At 41.6% G+C, this 26,443-nt stretch overlaps 1 protein-coding gene across 1 annotated transcript in view; it reads right to left on the reverse strand.

Moving 5' to 3' along the window:
• The window catches only part of WDR70 (WD repeat domain 70), a 117,030-nt gene that overhangs the window by 29,684 nt on the left and 60,903 nt on the right, over positions 1-26,443 (reverse strand). Inside the window, exons 10-11 of the mRNA XM_081212908.1 lie at positions 14,741-14,915; positions 4,128-4,227 (exon numbers count right to left, since the gene is read on the reverse strand). Of these exons, the coding sequence (XP_081069034.1) occupies positions 4,128-4,227; positions 14,741-14,915 (275 nt within the window). The remainder of the gene's footprint in view (positions 1-4,127; positions 4,228-14,740; positions 14,916-26,443) is intronic.

The following is a 26,443-nucleotide window of genomic DNA, read 5'->3' on the forward strand; positions in this document are numbered from 1 at the left end:
TCCTTTACTATAATATTATAAAGGCCAATGTAGAAAATGCCCCTGCCCCACCAATCTTTCTAATGGTTTTCTCCCAAACTTTTAGAGGAATGGCATTCTTTATTTCTCGCTACCCTCTGCAAAGAGAGAAAGAGAGATCAGTAAAAGCAAAAACAACATTTTTAAAAATCAATTTATCAAAAAATGTCAAATAACAGACATTTATTTGTTCAAGGCAAGTGAGGAAGTTGGAGTTTTGAATTCTTTTCAGCCAAAAGTATTGATGATTTCTTACTCTCCACACTGGGATATGTGTCAATCCAGGCATACTGGGAAACCACAGCTTCCTGTTGCAAGTTCAAGCCATAGGGAGCTGTGAGTTCTAGAACTTCCCTGCCCCATCTCTTTTGTATCTATGATTAGGGGACTGAATGTGTCTGCTTTCACTTTAAAATTAAATTTAAAGTGAAAGATTTAAAGATTTCCTGGTGGTTTGTTTAAACAATGGTTGATGAGAAAAATACCAGGTTCAAACCATAGTTTCAGAGCCTGGTTTGTTCTTAAAGAACCTGCAGTTTTGACTTCAGATATCTCAGAGACTAATTAGTTTAAAAATGAAAGAAGCAGCCTATAATTTTTACTTATAATGGGAAAACCATGGTTTCCCATTATGTCTGAACCAAGTCACAGACAATCTCCAAATTCTCTATTCTGCTGGGCAGTTCTTCAGTGCCATTAATTCTGAGGTCCCCTGGCTAATGACACAATGGAAGACTGACAGGATTTCTGATAGGAGTACATGGAAATTTTGAATTGCTGGTGAACTTACTATATTTTCAGGAGGCATATAGAAACAAAAACTTTTTTAAAAAAGCTAAATGAATTAAGCCTCAAATATCTGAAAGGGCTCCCTTCTTGCATAGAGAAGGGTGGGTAGGATAACAATCCCATCACTGTGGTGGACAATTGCTTAAGGGAAACTGCTTCCCTTCATAGAGCAGGCATTACCCTCACCAGGGTCGCGGGTGGAGCTGTGCTCTAAACCACTGAGCCCCTTGTGTTTCCCGATCGGAAGGTCAGTGGTTTGAATCCGCAGAGGGTGAGCTCCTGCTGCTCTGTGGCAGCTTCTGCCAACCTAACAGTTTGAAAGCACACCAGTGCTAGTAGATAAATAGGTACTGCTGCGACAGGAAGGTAAACGGTGTTTCTGTGCGCTCTGGCACTTGTTATGGTCCTCCGTGTGCCTGTAGCGGTTTAGTCCTGCTGGCCCTATGACCCGGAAAACTGTCTGTGGACAAACATCGGCTCCCTCGGCCTAAAAGCAAGATGAGCGCCGCAACCCCATAGTCGCCTTTGACTGGACTTAACCGTCCAGGGGTCCTTTACCTTTACCTTTATTTTCTTGACTCCAGACAAAAGGTGTCACTTTTGGGGGTTTCCCCAGAATAGGTTGGGGACACAGCTATTAAGGGCACATAACTGTAGAGTGGGACTCTATCGCAATCAGTAGCAATCCTAAATGCAGGACAGCCGAGTCATTGCTCTAGCCAGGTTTTCTTGCTAGCAGAGGCCCTCAGAGCTTGTCCTGATTTGGCAGTTCATGGAAAAAATATTGATTCTGAGATCCCAGAGCCCACGAGCGGGGCGGGGGAATGCAGACTAAGGAAGAAAGGCTCTACATGTGAGGCAAGGGCATGACAAATCCTCTTACTGACCAAGCAACTGAGTATGACAGAATAACAACATGTAATTTATGTCTTAAGATACAATCCTAATAGCAATTCGGGTTACGATTTCTAACTGCATCCCACATCGCAACATAAAAGCTAAGTAATTCAGCTTTAAAAAATGTTTGCAGAACAACAGCCTATCTGGCAACTGTTCAAATATGCTTCTCAGAGTAACAAACTGCAATCAAGGCTTCTTTGGCCTTGACGGACTAAACCTTGACACAATCGTCTCTCTGGAGGATTTATGGGATGGTTGTTACTAACGTTTAACAAATATGTTAGGAAAAGCTTCTTTGTTCTGCATCACATCAAACTGTATACTTTGTTGATTGCATGTAAACTACTCCAGGAGCCATTCTGGCAGAGAGTGGGATACAAACACTCTAAATTAATAAATAGTAAAAACTACCAGCCAGGGCTATGGCCATGATACATGATACTTTTAATGTAAAGCAACAAGACGTGTAAACTTTGTAAATTTCTATCATGTCAGCAGGAAGATAGGACACCTCACAATTGATCCAGCCTCGCTTTTATGATTAAGCTACTCATTCATTACTGAATCATCTTTTATTACTGTGCTGCAAAAAACATATCCAAAGATGCTTTCTAAGACCTATTCTCAGGGTCAGAAGTGGATCTTTAAACATCACTTTCTTGCATTTCTGTCAAGTTACAAGCATACTCTCAATGGTAATGAAACTGGGAACATTCATAAGCAATTCTTCTGTTGTTCCTTCTCCCTTGTGTCTGCAGCTGAGCCCTGTCTCAGTTCTCTCATATCCGACAGGCAAACTGCATCGCAGACCAAGGAATATAATCAGGGTTTCACTGCAAGTTCCTATTCCCCCAAACATGATCTCCTCTTTGATCCCTTGCATTTGGGCAGGTGCGCTAATCTAAGACTGACTGCTGAATACACATCTGCTTTTGCTGGTAAAGGTCCAGAGAAATACTTCCATTACCAAAAGCACAAATGCGCTCTCACTTTTTTTTTATTACGTATTAAAAATGACTACAATTATGCTTACCTATCTTGAGACAGCGTGATTTTTAAAGCAGCTTTTGAACCTGCACACTAAACACCCAATTTCAAAATGATTTTAGATCAAAGCAAAGCATCTGGGTTAGATCCTAATTTATTTATGAACAGCCACCTGGCTACCTATGACATTCTGGGGATGGTTGAGGATTGCAGCATGGGGGTTTGGAGGGGGGCGGGAATCAACAGAGGTGAAATAAAACAGTCACAATTCTTTAGAAACTATAAATGCAAAATTTGACAGAACATCCATGAAAGTAAATTAATTCGGCACACACTACCTTCAAGATGAATTATGAGCACGTCTTACTGTTCTACCCTGTTGCACAACTGAAGTGTGTGTAATCAGAGACACGGGGTTGTTGCTGAAAATGGCAGCCTGGTGTGGTCTGCCATACCTCATTCCGCAACAAGTAGTTAAACTTTGCTCATGTCCTGAGATCAGACAACACCAGTGCTGCTGGGAAAAGGTTCATCATAATGACAGCTGGACATGAATTTCAAGTTGCAAGCGTGGGGAAGGAGGAACTTAACATGGGTCTTTTGTTTTGGTTGCACCCTGTGTTTCTGGTAACATGTCCTGCCAGGCCCAACATCAGCTTGCTTTGGTACCTGTTAAGGGCCACACAACTGCAGGCAGGGATGTCAGGGAACTGCCATCAGCTTAGAGGCAAGAGGTGGAAGAGCAGTTGTGTTACAGGCAAAGATCCTGCAAAGCAGCTCTTCCTCTGGAGAGGAGGGAAGCCACGCCTCCAGTGGGGAGGGGATGCAGGGCTCAGAGGATGCTAGAAAGAGCCACAACACCGAGCCTGAGCAAAGCGAGGGGGAGGCAGGTCCCACACCCTCTCTGGTTTATGCGCAGTTTACACTGAGAGACGGGAGGCGTAGGATGGGGGTCAAAAGACTGCTATGCAGGGGAAAGTTTAAGGACCACCCACTCCCAGATTCTGCTACCGATTGAGCAGACATGGACTTGAGACGTTCTGCACTGCAAATGTTTTGTACAGATAATAAAGCCTGGAAAAGACTGGTCTTGCCTGTTCGCTCTCAAGCAACCATGCTGGCACCCGACAAGAGGTCTCACTGATGACCCCTGGACCTCCTCTACCACCACTTGGCTGTTTCTGCACAGTTACCTGCCCTTTCTTAGCATGCAAACAGTGATAAGATTGAGGAGATGGTGCACCGGCCTTGTGCTCTCCCTCTTGATAGTTGTGGGGACCGGGCCCAGGGGGAAAAGACAAATGAATAAGAAATGGTGAACAAGGTCCCATCAAAATCTTCAAGCTGCACCAAGTTCCGCTGCACGAGTTAAGCACAAACTTTAGCCTCATTTGTATTCAGCAGCAGACATGGAAGAAAATATGGTCACTTACCTCCCCGACTGGCAAGAACTGTACCATCATAGGAAAATGTCAAGCATGAAGTGTCACTGCCTGGAGCATGTGCCTGCCTGCAGTGGAACTTGGTATGAACCTGTTTGTGAAGAAAATAAAATATTAAAAAGCTTTGCTACTTTTAGACTGTACACACCTGGTTCCTTCAGAACATCAAATGCCCTTTATTGCATTTGCTGGATTAAAAAAAAACAGCCAAGCAATGTAAAAATCTTGGGTGAGACGGGGGAACAGAGCTACAGCTGATGTCCATCAATACTTGTCCAACACCTTTTATGTACTTTTAAGTATATTTGGGGTGGGAAGAAGTTGTAACATTTCCAATTATTTAGCTTTACAGTCCAGAAAAAAGTAATGCAACCAAGTGATATTAATACCTGGATATCACTCCCTTTTATGTGAGTTAAAGGCAAGTATGCATGACTAAGATATAAAAACACTTTTTAAAAAACTCAAGAGACATCATTCTCATCCTTCCTACACCAGGTTTATAAGATTTAAGATGACAAAATATATCATCTGTCTTTTTGGATGTATCTTGAAAGCAGCAAAAGATGGGGGAAATTCACATGCCAAACCAAGACCTGCCAAAAAGCCTGGGTTAAAGATTTAGAACAAGTATTTTTGAGTTTGAATGCCATTTGGCTTCAGCAGTATGCAACTTTGGGAATACTTCCTTTGTCTTGAAAAATGATGTTCTCCTAAGCAGTACTAAAATATATTTCAAACAATAAGTCTCATACTAATTAAAAGGTGAACTATTCATTTACAAACTCATTTTTACTAGACCTCTCATTTAGAAAAGTCTCTGAATTTTTATCTAAGAATAATCCCGAGCACTTAAATTGAGTTATTAAGAGAGTTAAGATGATCATATCTTGGCTTATTCTTGTTAAGTTTTTTGGCTGCACATGCTTCATTCGCAGTGGGAGCAAGCAAACTTAAATAGTCTTCCATAAACTGTAGTTTCCCATCTCATCTAAACTGGAAAACCATGGTTAACAGCTTTGGAATACGTTACAACTTTCAGTTAACTTCAAACCATGGTTTACATCTTGGACACATGGAAGCCCAAATTATCTCATATGCTGCTGGGAGAACCTGAGACAGGCTCATATAGGCTGCACTGTGTGGGATAGAAATATGATAAATTAAAATGAATGATTGTCATTAGTTATCATTGTGTAATGGATGAAGCTGCAAAGGAGCAGAGGTAGTCAATGTGGTGCCCTCAGTATGTTGCTTGACTACAACTCCCATCACACTCTGCTAGAATGGTCAATAGTCAGGGGTGATGGGTATTGCAGTCAAGGAACATCTGGAGAACGCCATGCTGACTACCCTGATATAGAAAATTACCAGCTGAGAAGCAAGTTATCTGTAAATGAGACAAGAAAAAATATATTACTGCCGCAAAAAGTCCACCATTTTGCAATATTTGCAAATTCATATCAAAGAAAACATATGGCTGACTATTGATAGTTAAGCAGCCAAAACTATTTTATGGGAAAATGTTCTCCAAACAGCCGGGTGAAATATCATCTGTGCAGTTTTTTTAAAAATGAAATCCTATGTAAAATATTTGGATGTCTCGTAAAGCGTCTGTATCTCTAAAAAATGATAATGCTAATTGGCCAACATGAAACAATAAATATCATTAATAAAAAATAGAGTTTCTGGAAAGTGTTCAACTGGTCTTTCTTTATTTTTGCACTCTACATGAAAAATGTCCGCACACATAAAAGTAGCGAGTTCTCACCATTCCCTCTCTAAATTATGCTTTTAATCCCCAGTTTAACCTTTTGCTTGGCCATTATTATGGAAATCCAGTCCCATGATATACTGTGGTTTAAATACTTTGAATAAAATGCTTCTCATGGGCATTGCGCCACTGGGCAAGTTCAGATTAGCTTACCACATACTACATGCAGCAAATTTGGCAAGTCCATTGTCCTATCCAGTGATGAGGAGAATCTGCTCCACTGAATCAAAATCCAGAGAGTGAAGAAGTGGTTAGATTCTCATTTCTACTTGGCAGCAAAATACAATTATTTCTGCTCTCTTTAAGAATTTGGCTGGCTTGCTGTTTATGAGGAGGCCTCCCTTAGGCTTAAGGCAGGGTAGGACAATCTTCTGAAGGCCACATGCCAGTGGTGGGTGGGGCCAAAGGCAAAAATAGGTGGAGCGATGAATGTAATTTTTACCTTTTACAGTAAATTAGTTTCTACCCAAACTCACAGGTCCTTCTCTGACCTCCATCCAGACCAACTAGAGGCATTAGCAGAGTTCAAGGACATATTCTAGCCAGGCCAAAAAACTCAAGGAAGATGGAAAGCCATGCCAGTAAAGGGTGTGGCCTGGGAAGAGGGGGTGTGGCCTTGAAGTCTGGATGGCCACATTAGTGAGGTTCCCCTCTCCTGGCTTCACCTACAGCTCAGTTCTCCAATCAGAGTTTCACATTCTTCCTTCCTTCCTGCTGGTCCAAGGACCTGGCTCCTATGTCTGCCAGCCTTGGCGAATTAGGGGCCTAATGTCATGAGCCTAAGTCCACGCTGCATTTAAACATACATGGGCTATACATACATGGATTACATACACCACTACATTTAACTCTTTATCTAAGGAAAAGAATAACTTGCTTCTAGAAAGAGTTCTTCCGTAAGCGTATCTGGTTTCAGTCTGCGTAGCATCACTACAAGTCATATGTTAAATAAAAGACAGCTGGAAAACACTCTGTCCCTTCCACCTCTCTGCCTAGAATCAACATCTGCTGAAAAGCAAGCTTCATGTAGTAGCAACATCGTGGGGAGAAATGTTTCCCCATTTTTCTGCTTTGTTATATTTAGCAAAAGGGGGGCACATGAAGGTATAGTTACACAAGGAAGAGTTTTGTTTCTGCTACTCTATTTTGATGAGTAACTAGAATATGAGCATTCAGAAATAATTCATTTTATAGCAAAAACGACTTCTCTAGCAAGATCATTAATTATCGGTTTTAGGATACCACTATTTTCAAAAGATTATTTTGGGAAAAGTTTACAATATAAAAAACCTCAGATGCCATCATATAGTATCACATCATATATAAAATCATACATAGCTTTGCTCATCATACTGACAGCCAGTGTAGTGTATTAGTTAGAGTACTGGACTCAAAGTCCCACTCAGCCAAGAAGCTCATTGCCTCTCAGCTGAACCTTTCTCACAGGACTGAGAGGGACGTGTTAGATGTGCTGGTCCTTTTAAGGTAAAGGTAAAGGACTCCTGACAGTTAAGTCAAGTCACAGACAACTCTGGGGTTGCGGTGCTCATCTTGCTTTACAGGCTGAGGGAGGTGGCGTTTGTCCGCAGACAGTTTTTCCGGGTCATGTGGCCAGCATGACTAAGCCGCTTCTGGTGAAACCAGAGAAGTGCACGGAAACGCCGTTTACCTTACCTATTTATCTACTTGCACTTTGGGGGGGGCGTGCTTTCGAACTGCTAGGTTGGCAGGAGATGGGACCGAGCAGCGGGAGCTCACCCCGTCGCGGGGATTCGAATCACCAACCTTCTGATTGGCAAGCCCAAGAGGCTCAGTGGTTTAGACCACAGTGCCGTGTACAAACTGAGATGGCGGATAAAACACCTTGTGGTCTCTTCCATTTCCCCACAAAATGGGAACTAGCAAACGAACTGACTGATGTTGCAAAACTGGGATGGGGAACCTGGGATGCGGAACCTCCAGATTGGAACTACAACTCCCATCAACCCCAGCAAGCATGGCCACTGGTCAGGGATGATGGGAGTTGCCGTTCAACAACATATGGAGAGCCATAGACTCCTCGTCCCTGCTGTAAATCAATATTCAGGTAATAGACAAATCAAGCCGTGTCATTTTCTCCTCTTGTAGCACTAAGCTGAATTCTCTAATTTCCTTGCTTTTGGGTTGAATACCTGCTAATCTAAATGATAAAAGTTCAAATAATCTGAGGCACACAACTAAAATGTGTTTTAAAAACTCATTAAAACAAAATACAAGCCCAACAATTTCATCAGAATATGTTAAGAGCTGTTATTTTGAAACATCAATTTTTATAGGCCACTGTTTGCAGCAAAATCTGGAAACGATACTGTACATTCCACCTCAGCTCTCAGGGAATGTTTCTCGTTATTGTGTGAAAAAACAAAAAGTGTGAACCTAAAACTGTTATCAACAGTCCAAATGCCAAAGTCATTATTCCCAGTTCTTGAGTTTCTATGTAGCAGAGGTCTGAGCTACTTTATTTATATGCTATTTTCCAAACATGCCTCTGTTTGGGTTGGTGTTGAACACTGTCACGCTCTGTGTATTCTCCTAGAATCACATCAGCCTAAGTTCTTATACACTATGGTGGGCCCTCTTAAAGCAGGGCTAACCCACAGCTTTTTGTTACCTTAAACCAGTGATGACCAAACTTGGCCCTCCAGCTGTTTTGGGACTACAATTCCCATCATCCCTCACCACTGGTCCTGTTAGCTAGGGATTATGGGAGTTGTAGTCCAAAAACAGCTGGGGGGCTGTTTGGCCATCACTGCCTTAAGCAACTACTACACACTGCGTAGTATAACAAAAGCCCATTCAAGATCAAGAGGTGACCCAAATCTTATTTGTCTTATTTCCACTGGTAATGCTCATCATCTTCACTGCCTTCCTTTGCAACTGTGGCCAGTGTGGAGCAGCTGTATCTCAGCCGCATCTCCTGGAATCCGAGGCAGATTGCTCAGCGGATGAGCTGCCAAGCAGCCTCTGTGCACAAATGCACACCGCTCTCTCTAAGACATGTAGGTAAAGCTGAAGAAGGCACCCCTGGAATTTTGGCACCCCAAGCGCTTGCCCAATTTGCTTGCATGGTTGAGCCACCAATGCCTTAAAAAGATGTAGGACTTAGCAGGCCAGGCTTCTGTCTGCATCCTCTCTCTCTCAACAAGAGTTCTAAGAACACAATACCTCTCTGCTCACTGGGCTCAGTGCTATACAGGCGATGGCCATTTTAGGCACGTCCAACTGACGTGTGATTGCTGATGTGCGGGTCTTTTTGGACCAGGAAGAGGGCAGAATGGGGCGGGGCATGCATATCCATGCTCTGCCGACACGTGTGGGGGCTGGGAAGGGAACTAGCTCATTCCACCGGTGCAAGGATTTTCACTTGTGCAAGAAACTCCCCCTTCCAATCCCTGTGCATGCCCCACACTCCCACCCAAAATCCTCAATGGGGTGGGGGAATCCCTAGAACAGAAGGAGGGGAGGGGGAAGCTCTGCTGCATAAACAAAGATCATTGCACTGATGGAACAAGATACCGTATTTTTCACTCCATAAGATGCACCTAGTTTTTAGAGGGAAACAAGAAAAAAAATATTCTGAACGAAACAGTGGATGTATGATTTTTGTGGTTCATGCTGTGGCAGCCTCCTTTATCGCTAGAGTTCCTTATTTCCCCTCCCGATTGTTTGCTGATCAGCTGCTCAGCGGCTTTGTTTCAACACCCCCTTCCCTCTTTCTAAAAAAAAGAGCATGATCTGCTTTTCGCCCCTGGCCAATTCGGCTCCAGGGACCACGCATTCACCCCATAAGACACACAGACATTTCCCCTTACTTTTTAGGAGGAAAAAAGTGCGTCTTATGGAGTGAAAAATACAGTGGATACCACTCAAAACCTGCCCAAATCTATCACCCAAGGACATGAAGTGCACAACGAGTTATGTTGTCAGTTTGGGAAAGATAACTGAATAACCATCTTCTTCAGTGGTTGGGTTATGGCAGGTTCCCCCCGTGTGGGTCTAAGGTCTCACTTTCCCCTCTCTCAATCCATTTTATTCTCAAATCCAAAACAAGAAGAAGGCTGAAAAGCCAAAATATCATTCTCCCTCCCCTCTCCATGTATGAACTGGACACAGAGAGGTATAAACATTGCTTCCTTTCCCAAGGGAGGTTATTTGTAGTTGAAAACAAGGGGGAACCTGCACTGCTCTCGGATAGTGCTTAAAGAGGTCTGACTGAGTTATTTTTGTTACGAGGCGACAGAGCTCAAGCTTCGGCGCTGCCTCTTGTCACTGTATTAGCTAATACAAACAGTTGGATAGCACCTTAGTGTAAACTGTTTATTATATAAGAGAGAATGCATTTAGAAACAGAACAGTGTCCTTTTTAATCTTAGCCAGAGGGAGGAGCATGGGATGATCATATGGCATTATTTTCAGGCTAGGAAGTAGAAGCCGGACCAGATGTATGCAGGGGGGAAAATGTTAATATTTGCTTCTGGCATGCTGTATGAAATTTTTCAGGTTCTGTAGCAGAGGTCTGGCACACATACCTCTGGAAAAAGAAGTGTGGGATACTTGTGGATATGGAAACTTTACCTTGAGCTTGCGAGGAAAATATACTGTCTATTTGGATGCCTTTCATCTTATATTTACTCAAGAAATTTCCAGATGTAGCTAGGTACTCTTCAAAGGCTCCTATGAAACCATCAGTTTGTCATGCAAACAAAGGCAGAAAGGGTGTTTTTCCTCATTGTTAGCAATTTTGACTGCTGTAAACCTGACCAACAGTCAAACACCTTGTTAATTTACTGGGTAATTTGCATTGTAAATAATAGTATTTCCAACCGAATGATGCAAGGCAAAATTCAACCTGAAGGAAAACTCAAGAAAAAATCTGACGAAAGTATTTGAAGTATTTACATTCCTATTTTTTGTGTTACTTTATCATTAAATAAGAAATGAAACAAAGCGGAACACAAGCGGCAGACTCATTTCTGTAACCATTATAATATTATAGAGCCCACCAAAACTATAAACTATACAGAGAAAGCATAATTAAAAATGCATAGCACTGTACATGTTTGTGTGCTGTCCAGTTACAACACATCTGCAACATCTACAAATTTACAACACTTTTAAAAATCAGTTGTATATATAGGAGAGAGGTGCTTCCTCCTCAGTTTATTTAGGGCAGGACAAAGGGAAGTACTGTATTTTTCGCCCCATAGGACGCACTTTTCCCCCTCCAAAAATGAAGGGGAAATGTTGTGTGCGTCCTATGGGGCGAATGCAGGCTTTCGCTGAAGCCTGGAGAGCGAGAGGGGTCGGTGCGCACCGACCCCTCTCGCTCTCCAGGCTTCGTGCGTCTCTCTGCAAGGCACGGGAGCCCGGCGCTGGGCTCCTGCAGCTTGTGGAGAGTTGCTTGAATGTGGAAGGCTGGGCGCGGTGAGCTCAGCGCGCCCAGACTTCGCGAGGCTCTCCGCAAGGCACGGGAGCCCGGCACTGGGCTCCCGCGGCTCACAGAGAGTTGCTTGAATGTGGAAGGCTGGGCGCACTGAGCTCAGCGCACCCAGGCTTCGCGCGGCTCTCCACAAGGCGCGGGAGCCCAGCGCCGGGCTCCCACGGCTTGCGGAGAGTTGCCTGTTCTGGGGGCTGGGGTCGGGGGAAGCTCGGGCTTTCCCTGGGGGGGAAATAATTTCTTCCCCCTTTATTTCCCCCCAAAAAAACTCGGTGCGCCTTATGGGATGGTGCGTCCTATAGGGCGAAAAATACGGTAATTCGTATGATGCACAATTAATTTGTGGAATTCACACCTATAAGATCTGGCAATGGCCACCCACTTGATAAAATAAGAGATGTTTAGACAAATTCATGGCATATCACTGGCCACGTCTCATGCTGGCTATGTGGAACCTACAGTACATCACGGCAGTATGTCACAAAATGCCAGCAGCAGACAAGGGCTATTGCCTTCAATGCTCTGCTTATGCGTTTCCCAGAGGCATCCAGCAGGTTGCTCTCAAACAGGATGTTAGACTAGATGATCCTTTGCATCTGAAGGGAATCTTCTTATGTTTGGTATCTGTAACAACAAGTGTTCTCTTTACCCTTTTGGAGGAGAAAAGAGAAACACCACAGGTCTGCCTCTCTATTCTCTAGGAGGTCAGAAGGGGAGCGTTGCCACCTAATTTTAACTGTAACATAGAAATTGGGGAAATTGCAATAATAATAAAAATAATGACTTAACAGGTATTATTTTACACAAGGGTAAAAAATGGGTGAATCAAGTTTCCAAAAAACGACGATGACTCAATGAAAACGAAAATGCGAAGTCTGTGGAGACTGTTCGAACTTTTCACATACGGTTTATTATTTTGTTATACAGAATGCTTTCATAAACTATGCATGTGCACAACTGTGCTCTCTGTGCACCAGAAGTAAAATTAATGAAGTTTTTGTGACACAATGGAAAACCTGTATGTGAACTATCAGAGAAAGTTTTGCAAAGAGGCATTCTTCTTCGAAGAGAAGCACACATATAACAGAACTCTGGTTAGCTTCTTGGTTATCTCCTCTTGATGTCATATTATCCTTCCTTTATTAAAATTCAAGAAAGTCTTGGATTTATTCCAGGCTGATGGGCCAGACGTCTGTGGAAAATTGAGCAATGGGGGAAAGCACTCTGTGAGGACTGCTACAGTATGCTTCCTCCTCCCAGCCATGCTCTCTTTTCTGTAACAGTGAAGCTTCACGACAGAATAAATATTTCTGGTGCATGACTCAAGCCCTAGTAATGGGCTACAAGTCAGCAAGGTTGCCTTCCCCTCAGTGCTTGATCACTGAGTGAGACCATTCCCTTGCTTTTTACAACTTGCAGGCTATGCGTTACTGAAGAGAATGACTTAAAAAAATTAGTTTGCTTTGTTATTTTATTGTGTTTTATTATTGTTTGCCACTTTAGACATTTAGGGAAGTTTGCCTGGCGCCTTCATTATACACCTTCAGACACCAGGCAAAAAACGTTCCTTTTTAACCAGGCCTTTGGTTGACCTGATCAACATCCAATATCCTTTTAAAATTTGGCTCTTGGGGGGGGTGGTATTATTGCATTATTGCATTTATTTTTATTTTGTATACTGTAATCTTTTTATGTGAACCGCCCTGAAACTTCTGGGTATAGGGCGGTATATAAATTCAATTTAATAATAATAATAATAATAATTCATTTTGCTTGATTGTAAAAAGAAGCTCAAAGCATTTTTTTAAAAACTCAGTACATAAATTTCATATGAGCAAGGAGGCAATCCCTAACTCTTTAGCATGGCTATTGCCCTTCCCTTTGACTTGTAGCAGTGCTCTACTTCCCAACTACTTGCACTGTCTGCAGGTTAACTGTGTTTCGTTTATTATAACAAACCTTTTGATCCTGATAATTAAGCAAGAATACTTCCTCTTAAATAATAAAAAAGTGTACATAGTAAATCCTTGAAGGTATGACAAAGCTTCTCCACAACACTGGCTGTTAAAGTAAGTGATCTGGGAGAACAATGTTGTCGTCACATAATTTAGTACGGCAATATCAACCTATTCAGTCTTTCATACTGTTTCAGAAAGGGAGGTGTACAGGAAGTGAAAGGAGTTACATTATCATAAATATTCAGCCACAAGCCTACAATAACGTTAGTCCAGCTAAATTCTGACTAATTTTGATTGCCAGCTTTTTATTTCTGTTATTATTTCCACTATAAACCTAGTAAAACTTCTTAATGGCATGAAGCTTTAAGGAAGCTATTCCAAGTGTAAACTTGTTCCAACAGAATAATAATTTTTTCAGAGGCTGGCTTTCATCACCTGTGCGGCTGTTGATGTAAATGCAGACAGTATTCAAATATTAAGTTTCCTGGTGTAGAGTTAACAGCAGCATTCCTAATAGTCTGCTTATTCATGTCTTTCTCGGCATGAACTTCTGTGTGCCTTAGGAATGACACCATACACGGGTGTGCATGCTCACCTTTTCAGGTGTTTATGAATAAGCAGAAAAGACATGTAAAATTTCAGCGCCATTTGGCCAGAGTATCATCTGATGGTCAAGCTACTGCAGATGCCCCTGAATGAAAAAAAATCACCCCCTCTATCTTTGCTTGTATAATTTAATCCACAGTGCATTTTCAACCCGAGTCTTTTCAGCATCATTGTACACAACTTCACAAGGAAATATAGGGGTTCCAGCCTGCTTCAGTTAGTGGTTAGGGGTGGAACCACTAGTTTTAGGGAGCAAATTTTAGTGCGGATAGCAGTGGGGGCGAAGAAACAGCCACAAAAAGAGACCACTGACACTTTAATTCACCCTCAGTTAAATCTGAATTTCATCGAGTCACATCTGCAGATGCACTCTAGTTCTGCAATTTCACATTTGAGGCTTAAAATCCTGATTAGTTAGCAAAGTTTTAAAAAATATTTTCCCATTCCGGACATAATGGAGAACTTGGTTTGGAAACACATGAAGATCTTGAGGACATGGGGAAGGGGAGGGGGAGTGTACAGCCCCAACGTTTGCCAGCAATGGATGTTTGAAATGGCCATTGTTAAGATGGAAAACGCAAAAAAAAAGACTTCATTTTATTTAATATTGCTTGAAAAGAATAGCCACCTGAATCAATAACATTTGTTTGCCAGCATATATGAAGGTGGTATAGTTGGAAGGGACTGCATAACTTTAAGTCAGAAAAAAAGCCTTAAGGGATTTCACCAGGTTACACATTCAGCACTTCCCATTTTCACAGTTGGTGTATGAAAAAAGATGGCCACTTACATTCATATTCCTATCCCAGATCTGTATGGACCCATCTTGGCAACCAGCTGCGATGAGTTTGCCATCTCTGCTGTAGGTGCAGCTTGTGGGAATCACCCGTTTACCTTGGGCTGACCGTGGTTTAAACACACCTTTGTGCTTTTTGTCATTGGTAACATCCCATGTCCTCACAGTCCTAAGGAAGAGATCAACGAAAAATAATGGTTTGCCAAACAGTTTAAAAGGTGAAATAAATCTCAGTTGTTTTGAAAAACCCAATTTCCTTATTTCGCAAACGAACCACAACCGCAATGTTGCTTTATGTAATTCTTTTAAATGCGTGCTTAATACCGAAAACCTAGGAGTGCATAATAAAACAATGCATCTCCCAGCCTCTAATGTTAAGACAAGAGGAGAATAAAATTGCAAAGAAAGGAAGTTACTAAGAAATTCATTTACAATAGTGCAGAGAACGTATCTATTCACAGCTCCAGTTGAACATGTGGCAGTTGAGAGCAGGGGCAGTGGGTGCAATCCTGCTCACGCCTCCATGTGTTCAGTGTGTGTGAAAATGGCTACAATCCCTCCCTCCCCCACCTCTTCTCTGTTTACGCTAACTTGAATAATTACTTAGTTTGATGTTGCAGTGATCAATCTATGCCTGTGAGATTAAGTGCAAAGTTGACCAATTATTCCTCATTAGGCTGTAATGGCCTGCTGCAGACACAGAACATTACTGTAATTGAACAGTGCTGATCTAGCAGGTCTGGTTAGATGGTCTGCTTTGCTGTGCTACAGCAGGTAGACTATATTCCACCAAGTACAAAAATAAAGGCAAGCTGCTTAAGGCTACCCCACCTATTAGCCCAGATAATTCCCTTGCCTCGAGCAGCAGATCAGGAGTGGCAGCGGATTAGTGCTTTTGGTATCTAGCTAGCTACTAGTTCCAGATGGCAGCAGCTGCCTAAGGCAGCTGCATCCGAGTGACAGCGGCACTCCTAAGGGCTCTCTGGGTCACTGTTGGCACTTCAATCTGAAGAATGACCCACAGAGAATGAGGCATTGTAAGCAAAACAGCCCTGGAGATTGCCCAGGGAATATTTGCTGCTACAAGGTGGGAGTAGTACAAGAGTTCTCAAGGGTCACCACACCCACCATGGATTGCTCCAACAGAGGACCTGAAGTTCCGCAGATGGGCTAGATGGCCCAAAAGCTCTGTAACAACCTGTCCTTCACTGGCTGCCGAAGTAGGCTATATGAGTAGTATGGATTGTGGGAGCGTCCAGACCAGCTGTTCATTGAGCATTCATGTTGGTCTGCTCACACAAAACTTGCGTGGAGATTATACAACTTGCCTGATATGTCCACATGAGGGTCATTCAACAATGCCAGCTAGTGGTTATTATCTCAAGCTTTCCAGTGCAACTTTCCAGGCATTTTGTGATTAGAAAAGTGGTGGCATAATTGCATTAGAAAGTGTGGCGTTACAACTGCGTTTTCTCTGCATAAGCAGCACATCTGGAAGCACCCCGTGACTGCTTTAAGAATTTGCAACAGAATGCCAAGGCTTCAGTTCAAACCACCTCACCATGAATCAGGTGTGCTTATTATAGAGCACCTGCAACCCCAAACCCATCCATCAACCTTTTATATCTGGATAGGCTCCTGAAAGAAAGGGGAATCTAGTAGACACTGAAAGGTATACCCAAAAGCTACCCCCCCAATAAGGAAAATATGCTTAGTGATATACTCAGAGCTGCATACCAGAAAACAGAGACTGCCCAAGCACCTAGTAATGCATTAGTTTTACATAACGATAGCATGCAGATCAACATCTTCATGCACAAATATTGTTGCACGGAATGTACGGCATCAGATATTATTTATAAATTTGTTTTTGTGAGCTGTCTTGCAATGAAGGTTTTCATAAAAGGTAGGGCTCAGAAATATTAGATGAATAAATAAATAAGTAGGATGGAGCTGCGCAAAGCTTAGAGGATTGTGAAGCATAGCTACCCATGGGTAGCATCTTGCCTGTGACCCTTAGGAGGTGCTTTTCATCACATCTGCAGCACAGGCTTCAGTTCAAGCCACTTACTGCTCGTTTGTCCTTCTCGCAAACTAGTCATCCAATGCCAATTTAGATTTTTTTTAAAATTACTGAAATGTATCTGCGCTGGCCTAATGGCCAGGCAAGTTGCCATTCTGGCAGCATGGGTGGGCCTGCTAGCTGCTTATCTTTTCAACATGCCCAGGAATCCAGCAAAATGTTACTGGGGTGGGGGATGGATGGAGCGATGTGGACAAAGACTGCTTCCAGTTGGGAATGGAGAGAACTGAACAGGAGAGTTGTGGAGCAATACTGGGCTCATATATTTGACGACAAGTTCGTAAAGAACTTTAACATAATGGTTGGGAATTATAGGAGTTATAGCCCCAAACATCCTGAGAACTCTAGGTTAGTAAGGGTGTACACACCACTCAGATATAACTGTATTGTTGATATTCTATTATTTTATGTGCACTGTTTTATGTTTTCAGTGCTGTAATCCACTCTGGGACTTTAGGCAAATGGCAAGATATAAGCTTTATGAAGAGATATATAGACATACCCCCACCGCTGGATTTTACTGTTTCTTAGATATACATAAAACAGCTGAAAGTGCAGGAATGGGAATGGTGAAGGACATAAATACAGGTGGACTGGCTAAATATTCCTATACACAACAGACTTCCATCCTTTCAGAATGCTGAATTTCTTCCAGACTTTAACTCAAACGTCTTCTGGCATCCAACGAATAAAAACATTTCAATATTTGGCAGGGAGAGGAGATAATTAATTATAAAGAAATGAATCAAAGAGCACTTTGGACAAAGTTCATTTGTTTAGACTACACAACCAAGACTTGGGATCCAAGAATACAGTTTATCAGGTATTTTGCCAAGTCAAATGCTACTACTGTATCAACGCAGCCATCTACCAAGAAGATAAGGCAGTCTGAGCAAAGACCAAGAGTCGGATTTCTAGTAGGTTTCACAAAACAAAATTGGGCATACCCAACAGCTGGACCACACACTAGCAAATTCATACAAGTTATGAGACACACAAACTGTATATGGTTAGATGCCAAGAATTATTTGGGCTCGCCAAACAGAAAAGCCTCTGGCAACCCATACAGTATATGCATTTCAGCCCTTCATAATCTGTACATGACGCGCAACTACTATGCATTTCATATGTGGGCATCCTGCAAAATGTAGCCATTAATGATGGATCTTCTGGTCAATGACAAAAGCTTTTGTTTTGACATACCAACAGGCAATGCCTATTACTCCAGGAAGCTACAGAAATATCACTGGGAGTTACATCCACACCTACTGGTCTATGGAGGAAGTTTCTTTCTTTCTTTTTTTCTTCTCCTAAGATTTTATCAAAGATCTTTCACAACACAATAAAATAAAAGTAGTTAATCTAAATAAAAACAAAACAGAGAAAGAGAAAGAGAAAGGGAAAAGAAAATGCAGAGTCCTCTCTCAAAGGTAACCCTTGTCCCACACAGAAGGAGGCAGGCCCTTCAGGCTCTCAACTGGGAACTTTCCTTTCACCTCCCAGTCTCTTAACCTGGGAGACTTTCCCTTTCTTGCCTCTCACTCAGGGTCCAGAGGAAGTTATGGGTATGGGGGGGTGGGCACTTCAAAAAGCACGAAGAAGAGACAAACCAAGCCAGCACAGCAGGCACAAGACAAATGAAAGATGAACCAGCTTAAGAAGGGAACAGAAGAAATAGCTCAAAGGCTTACTTCAGCCATACACTTATCAGCTAGGATAAGTGCATCACTGGCTTCCCAAGGCCACCTGATTCCTCAGCCCAAGGAGGTCCTGACCAACAAGTTCTGCTGGTTAATTTGCAGTTCCCTTCTGTAATCAAGATGCTGTGAGCATGAGACCAATGCTCATGGTCTACGCTTCCAGACAATATCCCTATGGTGACCAACAGTTATAAGGATGGGACTGAGGAAGGTAAAAAACAGGGTGTGAGGATGCAGCACCCCCACACCCACCTTTGCTTTCTCATACATTTAACACACTGCCCTGCCCACGCTCATTTCTCATTGTGTACAACTGATGCTTCTCTCCTTAAGACTTCGACAGGATGTAACTACCTTCCTGAGGCTAAGCTAGCCTGGGTCTTCTCTTGAGGACCTCATGCACATCACCTTCAGTTCCATGATGGAAAAGTGGTATATAAACGTACCAAATAAACAAAGAATACGGTGAAACTAGAAATAAATAAAGCATAATACATTTGTTACTGAACGGACGAAGGCCAAACCGCTGGAGTCTATTGTTTCGTAAAGAGGATTAGTAAAGGAATTAATAAAGCTCATGCACTGCTCAAAAGAAAATGAGGCATGGGGGTGATGCCCGCATTGCTGAAAAGTAAACATCAGAAAAATATGCCAAAATTAATCACACATTCGATTGAAGGCAGTCATCGAAACACAGGGCATTTAAATTCAATTTTGCGCCTGTGTCACGGACTAAAAACAAAAACTCACATTGAAAAGTCTGAAGATCTACAAAATTACTCTTCAGCTGGAAGGGCTGACACGTAATCCACAATGCAAACCCATTTTACGTGTAACTGGCTTTTTAAAAGCGGTAGATTCCACATCTGCAAAACAGATTTTGTGAAATGCTTCTTATTGCCAAAGAGTGATTCAAAGCAATTTTAAAAGGGATTGAAATGCTCTCTTGGAAGGTAATGGGGACATATTCATGATCAGAGAATGTAAATAATTTCTGGAAACAGCTGACTCTCTTACTGAGTTCAGTTTTAAGCTCTTCAAATTTGTGTTTCTTTTGATTTTACAGAGACCCATTACCCATGTAGCATACTCTGCATGCTGTAATGTATAAAAGAGACACAATAAAAAGACATATGTCCAGTATGCCCTGTATTTGACAATTAAAAGGATTTATGGAGCTTTATTTTCTCACTGCCAAAGTGTGACTCTCCTCCCACCCACCCCAACATAAATTTAATCAAGCCCACATACAACTAAACATAAGGAGATTGAAAATTGTAAGCCAACTGAAACACCTGTGTGATTGGGAAATAGACAGGAGATGATGCTAGGGACAAGGTCGCAGAAGATTCCTGGGAGCTGGTTGGAGTGTATCACAGCAAGGTGAAAAGTGCTAGAATGCAAATGGGTGAATAGTAAATGGTGTGATGCAAGTCACACACAACGCAGGCCTGCACTATTTATTTCTCACATTCCTATTCCACTTTTTCTCCAAGGAGCTCAAGTTAATATACAGTGGTACCTCGGGTTAAGTACTTAATTCATTCCGGAGGTCCATACTTAACCTGAAACTGTTCTTAACCTGAAGCACCACTTTAGCTAATGGTTAAGAAAGCAAAGTTCTTAACCCGAAGCACTATTTCTGGGTTAGTGGAGTATGTAACCTGAAGCGTATGTAACCCGAGGTACCACTGTATGTGGTTCTCCCCATCTCATCTTATCTCCACAAGAACCCTTTGAGGTAGGTCTGGCTGAGAAACGAGCTTCAAGGTTGAGTCATGGTTTCTCAGGTCCTAGTCTGACACTAACCACTATACAATGTATTACAATTCCCACCAAGCACTCTTCAGTTTGGAAAGCTGCTGTATTTGAGCATTTGGTTTTCAGAGATCTGACGTTTCAGTCTACATGCTCCTTTTCGAATACCACAAAAGGATCAATGGGAGATGCTCCCCAACTGCCCCAAAGTAGTGAGAATTTTTTATGAAATGGTCTTCCAGTATTCATTTGTTGTTGTTATTTTTTTTAAACCCACTTGCAGGGTGCCGCTCTGCACTCAGGACAGAAGGAATAAATACCCTGAAACTACAGTCAACGCCAGAGGAGCTTTCCATACTTGTCTGGCAATAGATACTCTGAGTAAACTACATACCCAAAAATGATGCATCTGATTGAAATTAAGCTAATTTGAACCATATTAGAAAAGAAAAACCCATTCCTAACCATATGCAAAACAGGTTAAGAAAAAACAGAACAGAACAGCAGTAAGATATTCCATCCAAGGAGACAACCTCAACAGTTACAGTAAATCAGAACCACTGCTTAAGAATAATCTTAACAGTATAATGCCTAACCCAGTTTTAGTCTTTGAACAAGGCAGACAAATCAGACAACTGGTGAAACATATCTGACAGTTGTTCACTACTAGGCCCCCAAATTAACTCAGCATCTTCTGCACAAGCTGAAGATAAAGGAGATGAGTGTTAGGTAGTGGTCCAAATGGGATATGTCCATGATGTTGCAACTTCCTATGCTAGAAGAGCCCTTTCAAAAACTGGACCAGAGCTGCCTCGGGATTACTCCTCCTGCACAACTGTGGACTTCTGAAGTCCCCCAAACACTGCAACAGGATTTCTTAGCATATGGGCCACACTGGTCATGAACTGCAGTTGAGTAAGGCAGCATTTGATATGGTCTCAAAATGGGGAACTTCTAAGTCAGCCACAAACATTCAACACCATCAGTTCATTTAACAGCTCCCACAAACATTCAAGTGCAGAGTTTCATAGGCTTTGGATAGAGGAATTCTTAGGAGATAAGGATGACAAAATGTATTTGTCAATTCTTCACATTTATCTGAAGAAAAACACACAGAGCAGAGACGCCTTAAGAGGCTTTAAAAGGATGGTTATTTATGAGAAGACTTTACGGAACAGGATCCACTTGCTTGTTTTACATAGCTAATTAGTTTTATTACACCAAAGAGAGTCATAAAGTCTAATGGAGTGGTGACAACTACAGAGGACTAGTCAATAAAACTTCTAAGGAATGCCTTAAACAAAGTAAGTAATTAACTGAAACTCACAAATGTGCCATGCTTTATGAGAACTGCATGGAGTGCATCTTTAAAATTAGAAGAACTAGTGATAATACATTTTTCCTTGATCACCAGAAGTCAATCTTTCACCAGTGTGGCTTAAGGTTTGAGCTGGATGGGCAAGTGCCCCTCCAATCTCTTTTCAACCGATACAATGCTGCTAGCTGTCAAGTTGCCTTGAAACACTAAGAAAAAAGATGGAATAAGTATAAAGGAGAGAGTTGCCCATGAGCAAATTTGGCTCTTGGGCTATAATAGTTTCCCCACCCTCAGTTTAATACGACCTGCAAATAGGCTAAAATATACATCTGGGGTTACAGAAGCTGCAACAAACTGTGAATTCCCATTCGACAAGCTACACTGATCCTTTGACATGTAGAAAGACTACCCCAATGTTAACATAAGAGGCAACTGAGCTTCTCTATATAATTAAAGGATACTCTTTATTATTCTTGGCATGGTCTGCAGGTGCAAAATGATAAAAATGTTACAGACAACTCCTGAAATATTTATTGTTGCCAAACACCATCTCCTATTCATTGATGCAAGTGTGGGGAATCTTTGGTCCATCAGAGGTTCCTAAATTGAAACCCAACCACCACTGGCCATTGGCCACGATTGCTAGGGCTGATGGGAGCTGTTGTTCCGCAACATCTAGACTGCTGCGCTAATGTTTTATTTGACTAAGTGTAATGTATATTCTAACTTTGCCCTTTTATGACCAACCCAATTTTCATACCGGTGAAGATATTGACTCACCCAGCAGCAAGGTTTACAGAAAATAATGGAAGGGGTCACCAGATGGCAGAAACAACCATAAAGATGATTTGCATTTAAGATTTCAAATACTTTCTGACACACTACGTGCTGCCATTCTTTTATGTATTACAGCAATTTTCATATTTTTAGCCTTCAAAGATTTACTATTGAAGCTGAACTTTTGTATCCTTTTTATAGCTCAACTTTTAGTTTGATATGGCTCTCTTCTACTCCAATTTTATTCACCTAGTCATCAAATCTGATCAACCAAATCCTTTGATATACTTGTGTTTGGCATTATTTGCTATATGAGACAAATTACTAAAGGGCACTGTCTGCTTTGGAGATCTTTGCCAGTAACACTCCATATAGGAAAAAAGCATGCCTTCTCAATCTATAAATCAGTACTCCTGATATCTATTGTTTTATTATTATTATTGCTGCAAAATACATGGAATTTGGCTAATGCCTCCCATAAAGTAGGAGAGACCAAAGAGATGCAGTGATTCCATTTTGGGTAAAGGGATGCAGGAAAGGTCAACATATTTAAAACGAATCTTCTGGATAAGAAAAATAGGATGTAAGTCATCTCTATAAGGGATACATTAAGCTTCGATCAAAGGGGAAGTTTGATACAGGAAGTTCAGCTCTGGTTACCATCAACAGTGGGAAGTTACTCAGATATAGCTTTGCGTGAGGCAGAGAAAGTAAGAGTGAATCACTGAAAAAACAGGATGGCTTCTAAAGATCCCAATTAGTTAAGGCTGTAAATAGTTTTGCAGTTCATCTGGGTTTAGAATTATCACCACCCAGATCAGAACTTTTGACTGAGGCTAACATGAAACAGCCATTACCATAGGCGATAACAGAAAGCTCTCAAAAGGAATTCTGTAAGCCAACAAATGTAGGCATTAGCAATTTGTTTTTTCAGCCCCATATGCTGCCATCTTATAACTCAACATCACAGGCAATTATGCTAACAATGAGCAGAAATCAAGAACTTCACCAAGGGGGTGAAGGCAATAAAAGAATAACATTCTGCAGTACTGTATACTTTTTCTTTTCTTTTGGGTCAGTGGTTTGTGTACATACATACCAGATTACAACCCAAAGTAGATGTTAACTTAGTGAAATCCATTATTTTACATAAAGAGAGAAATTATTTACCATTATTTAATTATGGTGTTACTGCAATGGAAAAAGAAGAAGGAAATATTAAATAATATATTTCTTTTTAACAATGAGCAGCACCATTGGTTCATTAAGTTGTAAATTCTTGTTTAAACAACATGATTAAGTCCAATTAATGCATGAAGGGGATAATACCATAGAGTAAGCTGTTGTGTCAGTCTTAACGATATAACTTCCCCTTCCTTCTTCTTCCACTCGTAGCTGAGTAAGATTGTCTTCCATGAACATGGTCTTAACAGGGAGTCTGTAAGTGACTGTGGAGGGCAACTGTGGATTCACAAGTCATTCCACAGTGGAGATATAGGTTTCTGGGCAGGAGTTGATCATGGTGAGGGTTTGCCAAGCGTGCCTTCCTCTTAGCACATTTCTCCCTTTCGTCCTGAGTTCGAGCATCATCAAAGCCTATGACACCTTTGGTAAAGGCTGTTCTCCAATTGGAGCACTCGCAGGCCAATGTTTCTCAGTTGTCGGTATTTATACTACATTTTTAAAGATTTGACTTGAGAGAGTCTTTAAACCTCTTTTGTTGACCACCAGTTCGGAATAGAGTAGTTGGTTTGGAAGATGACAATCAGACATCCATCAGTCTAATGAAGTTGATGTTGAAGAATCATTGCTTTGACACTGGTGATCTTTGCTTCTTCCAATACACTGCCGTTAGTTTGCCTGTCTTCCCAAGTGACATGTCAACTTTTTTGGAGACACCGTTGATGGAATCTTTCAAGGAGCTGGAGATGGCATTGATAAGTGGTACAATAGCTTTGCAAACAAACATTTTGATTTCCCTGTGACTGTCCTGGTGCTCAAACACTCTGTGCTTCAATTGGGAAAAAGCTGCACTCAGCATCAATGTCAGCCCTTGTGGAAAGATAACTGCTCAGGTAGAAGAAGTGATGGGTGCTTTCCAACACTGCACCATTGAATTGGATTGTGGCACTGCAGAAGGGTTGTTTTGTGCTTGTTGGTGTAGCACATTGGTTTTTTGGATGTTGAGCGATAGGCCAAGCTTTTCATAAGCCTCTGCGAAGATATTTAGGATGGTCTGAAGATCATCCTCTTAGTGTGCACTTACCTTGCGAGGAAAGAGGTAATCAAGCTTATTGTTGTAACCCAAGTCTACCTGAGAAGTTTAGCATGTGAAGAGGTTGAAGCTGGTTGCTCGTGCTCAACCACAAGCTCAAGCAGCTACTATTGAATTTCTGTACCAATGATCTAGGAACTTTCATCACTTTGTAACTAAGCTAAGTTTTACTGCCTGTGCAACTTTTCTGACTAATGCATGGAAAAGCACATGAACATGACCTTTGAAGAGTCTGTAGGTAAACCAGTTTTCAATTTGCCGAACATGTGGACTTTTCCTATGTTGGGGGAAGAGGGTAATCTTGGAACTCACTTAAAAGGGCCTATTTTAAAGGTCTGACAGCCTATATTTCCATGCTTTATTTTGCTGCATATTTAGTGACTGTAAATCTCTGCTGGAGTTCTCTCACCAACTTGCCCCAAACTTGAATCCTGTCATCCAGGAATTCTCGGACAGACAGCACCAACAACACTTTTTTCAATATCCCCAAAAGGACATTCATTTAAATTTAACCAGTCAACAGGCATGTGATTAAGCAACTAAAAATTATTTAAATCAAATGACAATCCTCTTCCTTTTAAAGTTAATGGCAGGATGTACATCCTCCTCACCGTGCTGGTATGAGTTTATGGGAAAAGTGGGGGTCAAACAGCAGTATAACTATCACTTGCCTCCTTTACATCTGAGCAGGACACTGTTGGTGCTGTATCACCAGACTGGATGGCTTACTGCACAATGAATTTAGAGCATGCTTTGTGTAGAAAGACCTTGAGAGCCTGGAAGATCAAGAGAAGTTCCTAAGGCTGATAGAACAATTCTTGAAAGACAATGGCCTACCAGAATTATCCCAAGAGAAGAGATCAATCTTGAATTGTAAAATAACACAACAGGAAATTGAGGATGCCATTCAGAATATGCAGCTAGGCAAATCTCCAGGCCCTGATGGACTTACCTCCAAGTACTATAAGACGTTAAAAGACTATTTGATACAACCATTAATGGAGGTTTGCAACCAGATTATGGAGGGAGGAAGGGCACCAGATACGTGGAAAGAAGCATTCATCACACTGATACCTAAAGTGGAAACTGAAAAGACTCAACTCAAGAATTACCGTCCCATCTCACTCCTAAACGTGGATTACAAAATATTTGCAGACATTTTGGCAAATAGATTTAAGAAGGTTTTAAATGAAGTAATTCATAAGGACCAAGCAGGCTTTCTCCCAGGTAGACATTTGTTTGATAACACTAGGAATATTATTGATATTCTGGAACTTTTACAAACAAATATTAACACTAAAGCAGTGTTAATTTTTATTGATGCGGAGAAAGCCTTTGACAATATTTCTTGGAAATTTATGAAGAAAAACTTGGAAGGGATGGGAGTGGGAAGGGGGTTTGAGAACGGAATAGAAGCAATCTATTCCGAACAAAAAGCTAAGTTGATAGTGAACAATGTGGTGACAGAAGAACTCCAGATTGAAAAAGGAACACGCCAGGGGTGCCCCCTGTCCCCTTTATTGTTTATTTCAGTCCTGGAGGTTTTGCTGAACATGATAAGGAAGGATCGGCAGGTACAAGGAATACGGGTCGGAGTGAAACAATATAAACTGAAAGCATTTGCAGATGACTTGGTTTTAACATTAGAGGAGCCAGAATCTAGTACAAAAAAAGTACTGGAACTGATACAGAAATTTGGTCGGGTGGCGGGTTTCAAGTTGAACAAACAAAAAACTAAGGTGTTAGGGAAAAATTTGACAGCTACTGAAACAGAAGGGTTTCAGAA

This window comes from Podarcis bocagei (assembly GCF_964188305.1).
Source record: "Podarcis bocagei genome assembly, chromosome: 11".
In the NCBI taxonomy this organism is placed as follows: Eukaryota; Metazoa; Chordata; class Lepidosauria; order Squamata; family Lacertidae; genus Podarcis; species Podarcis bocagei.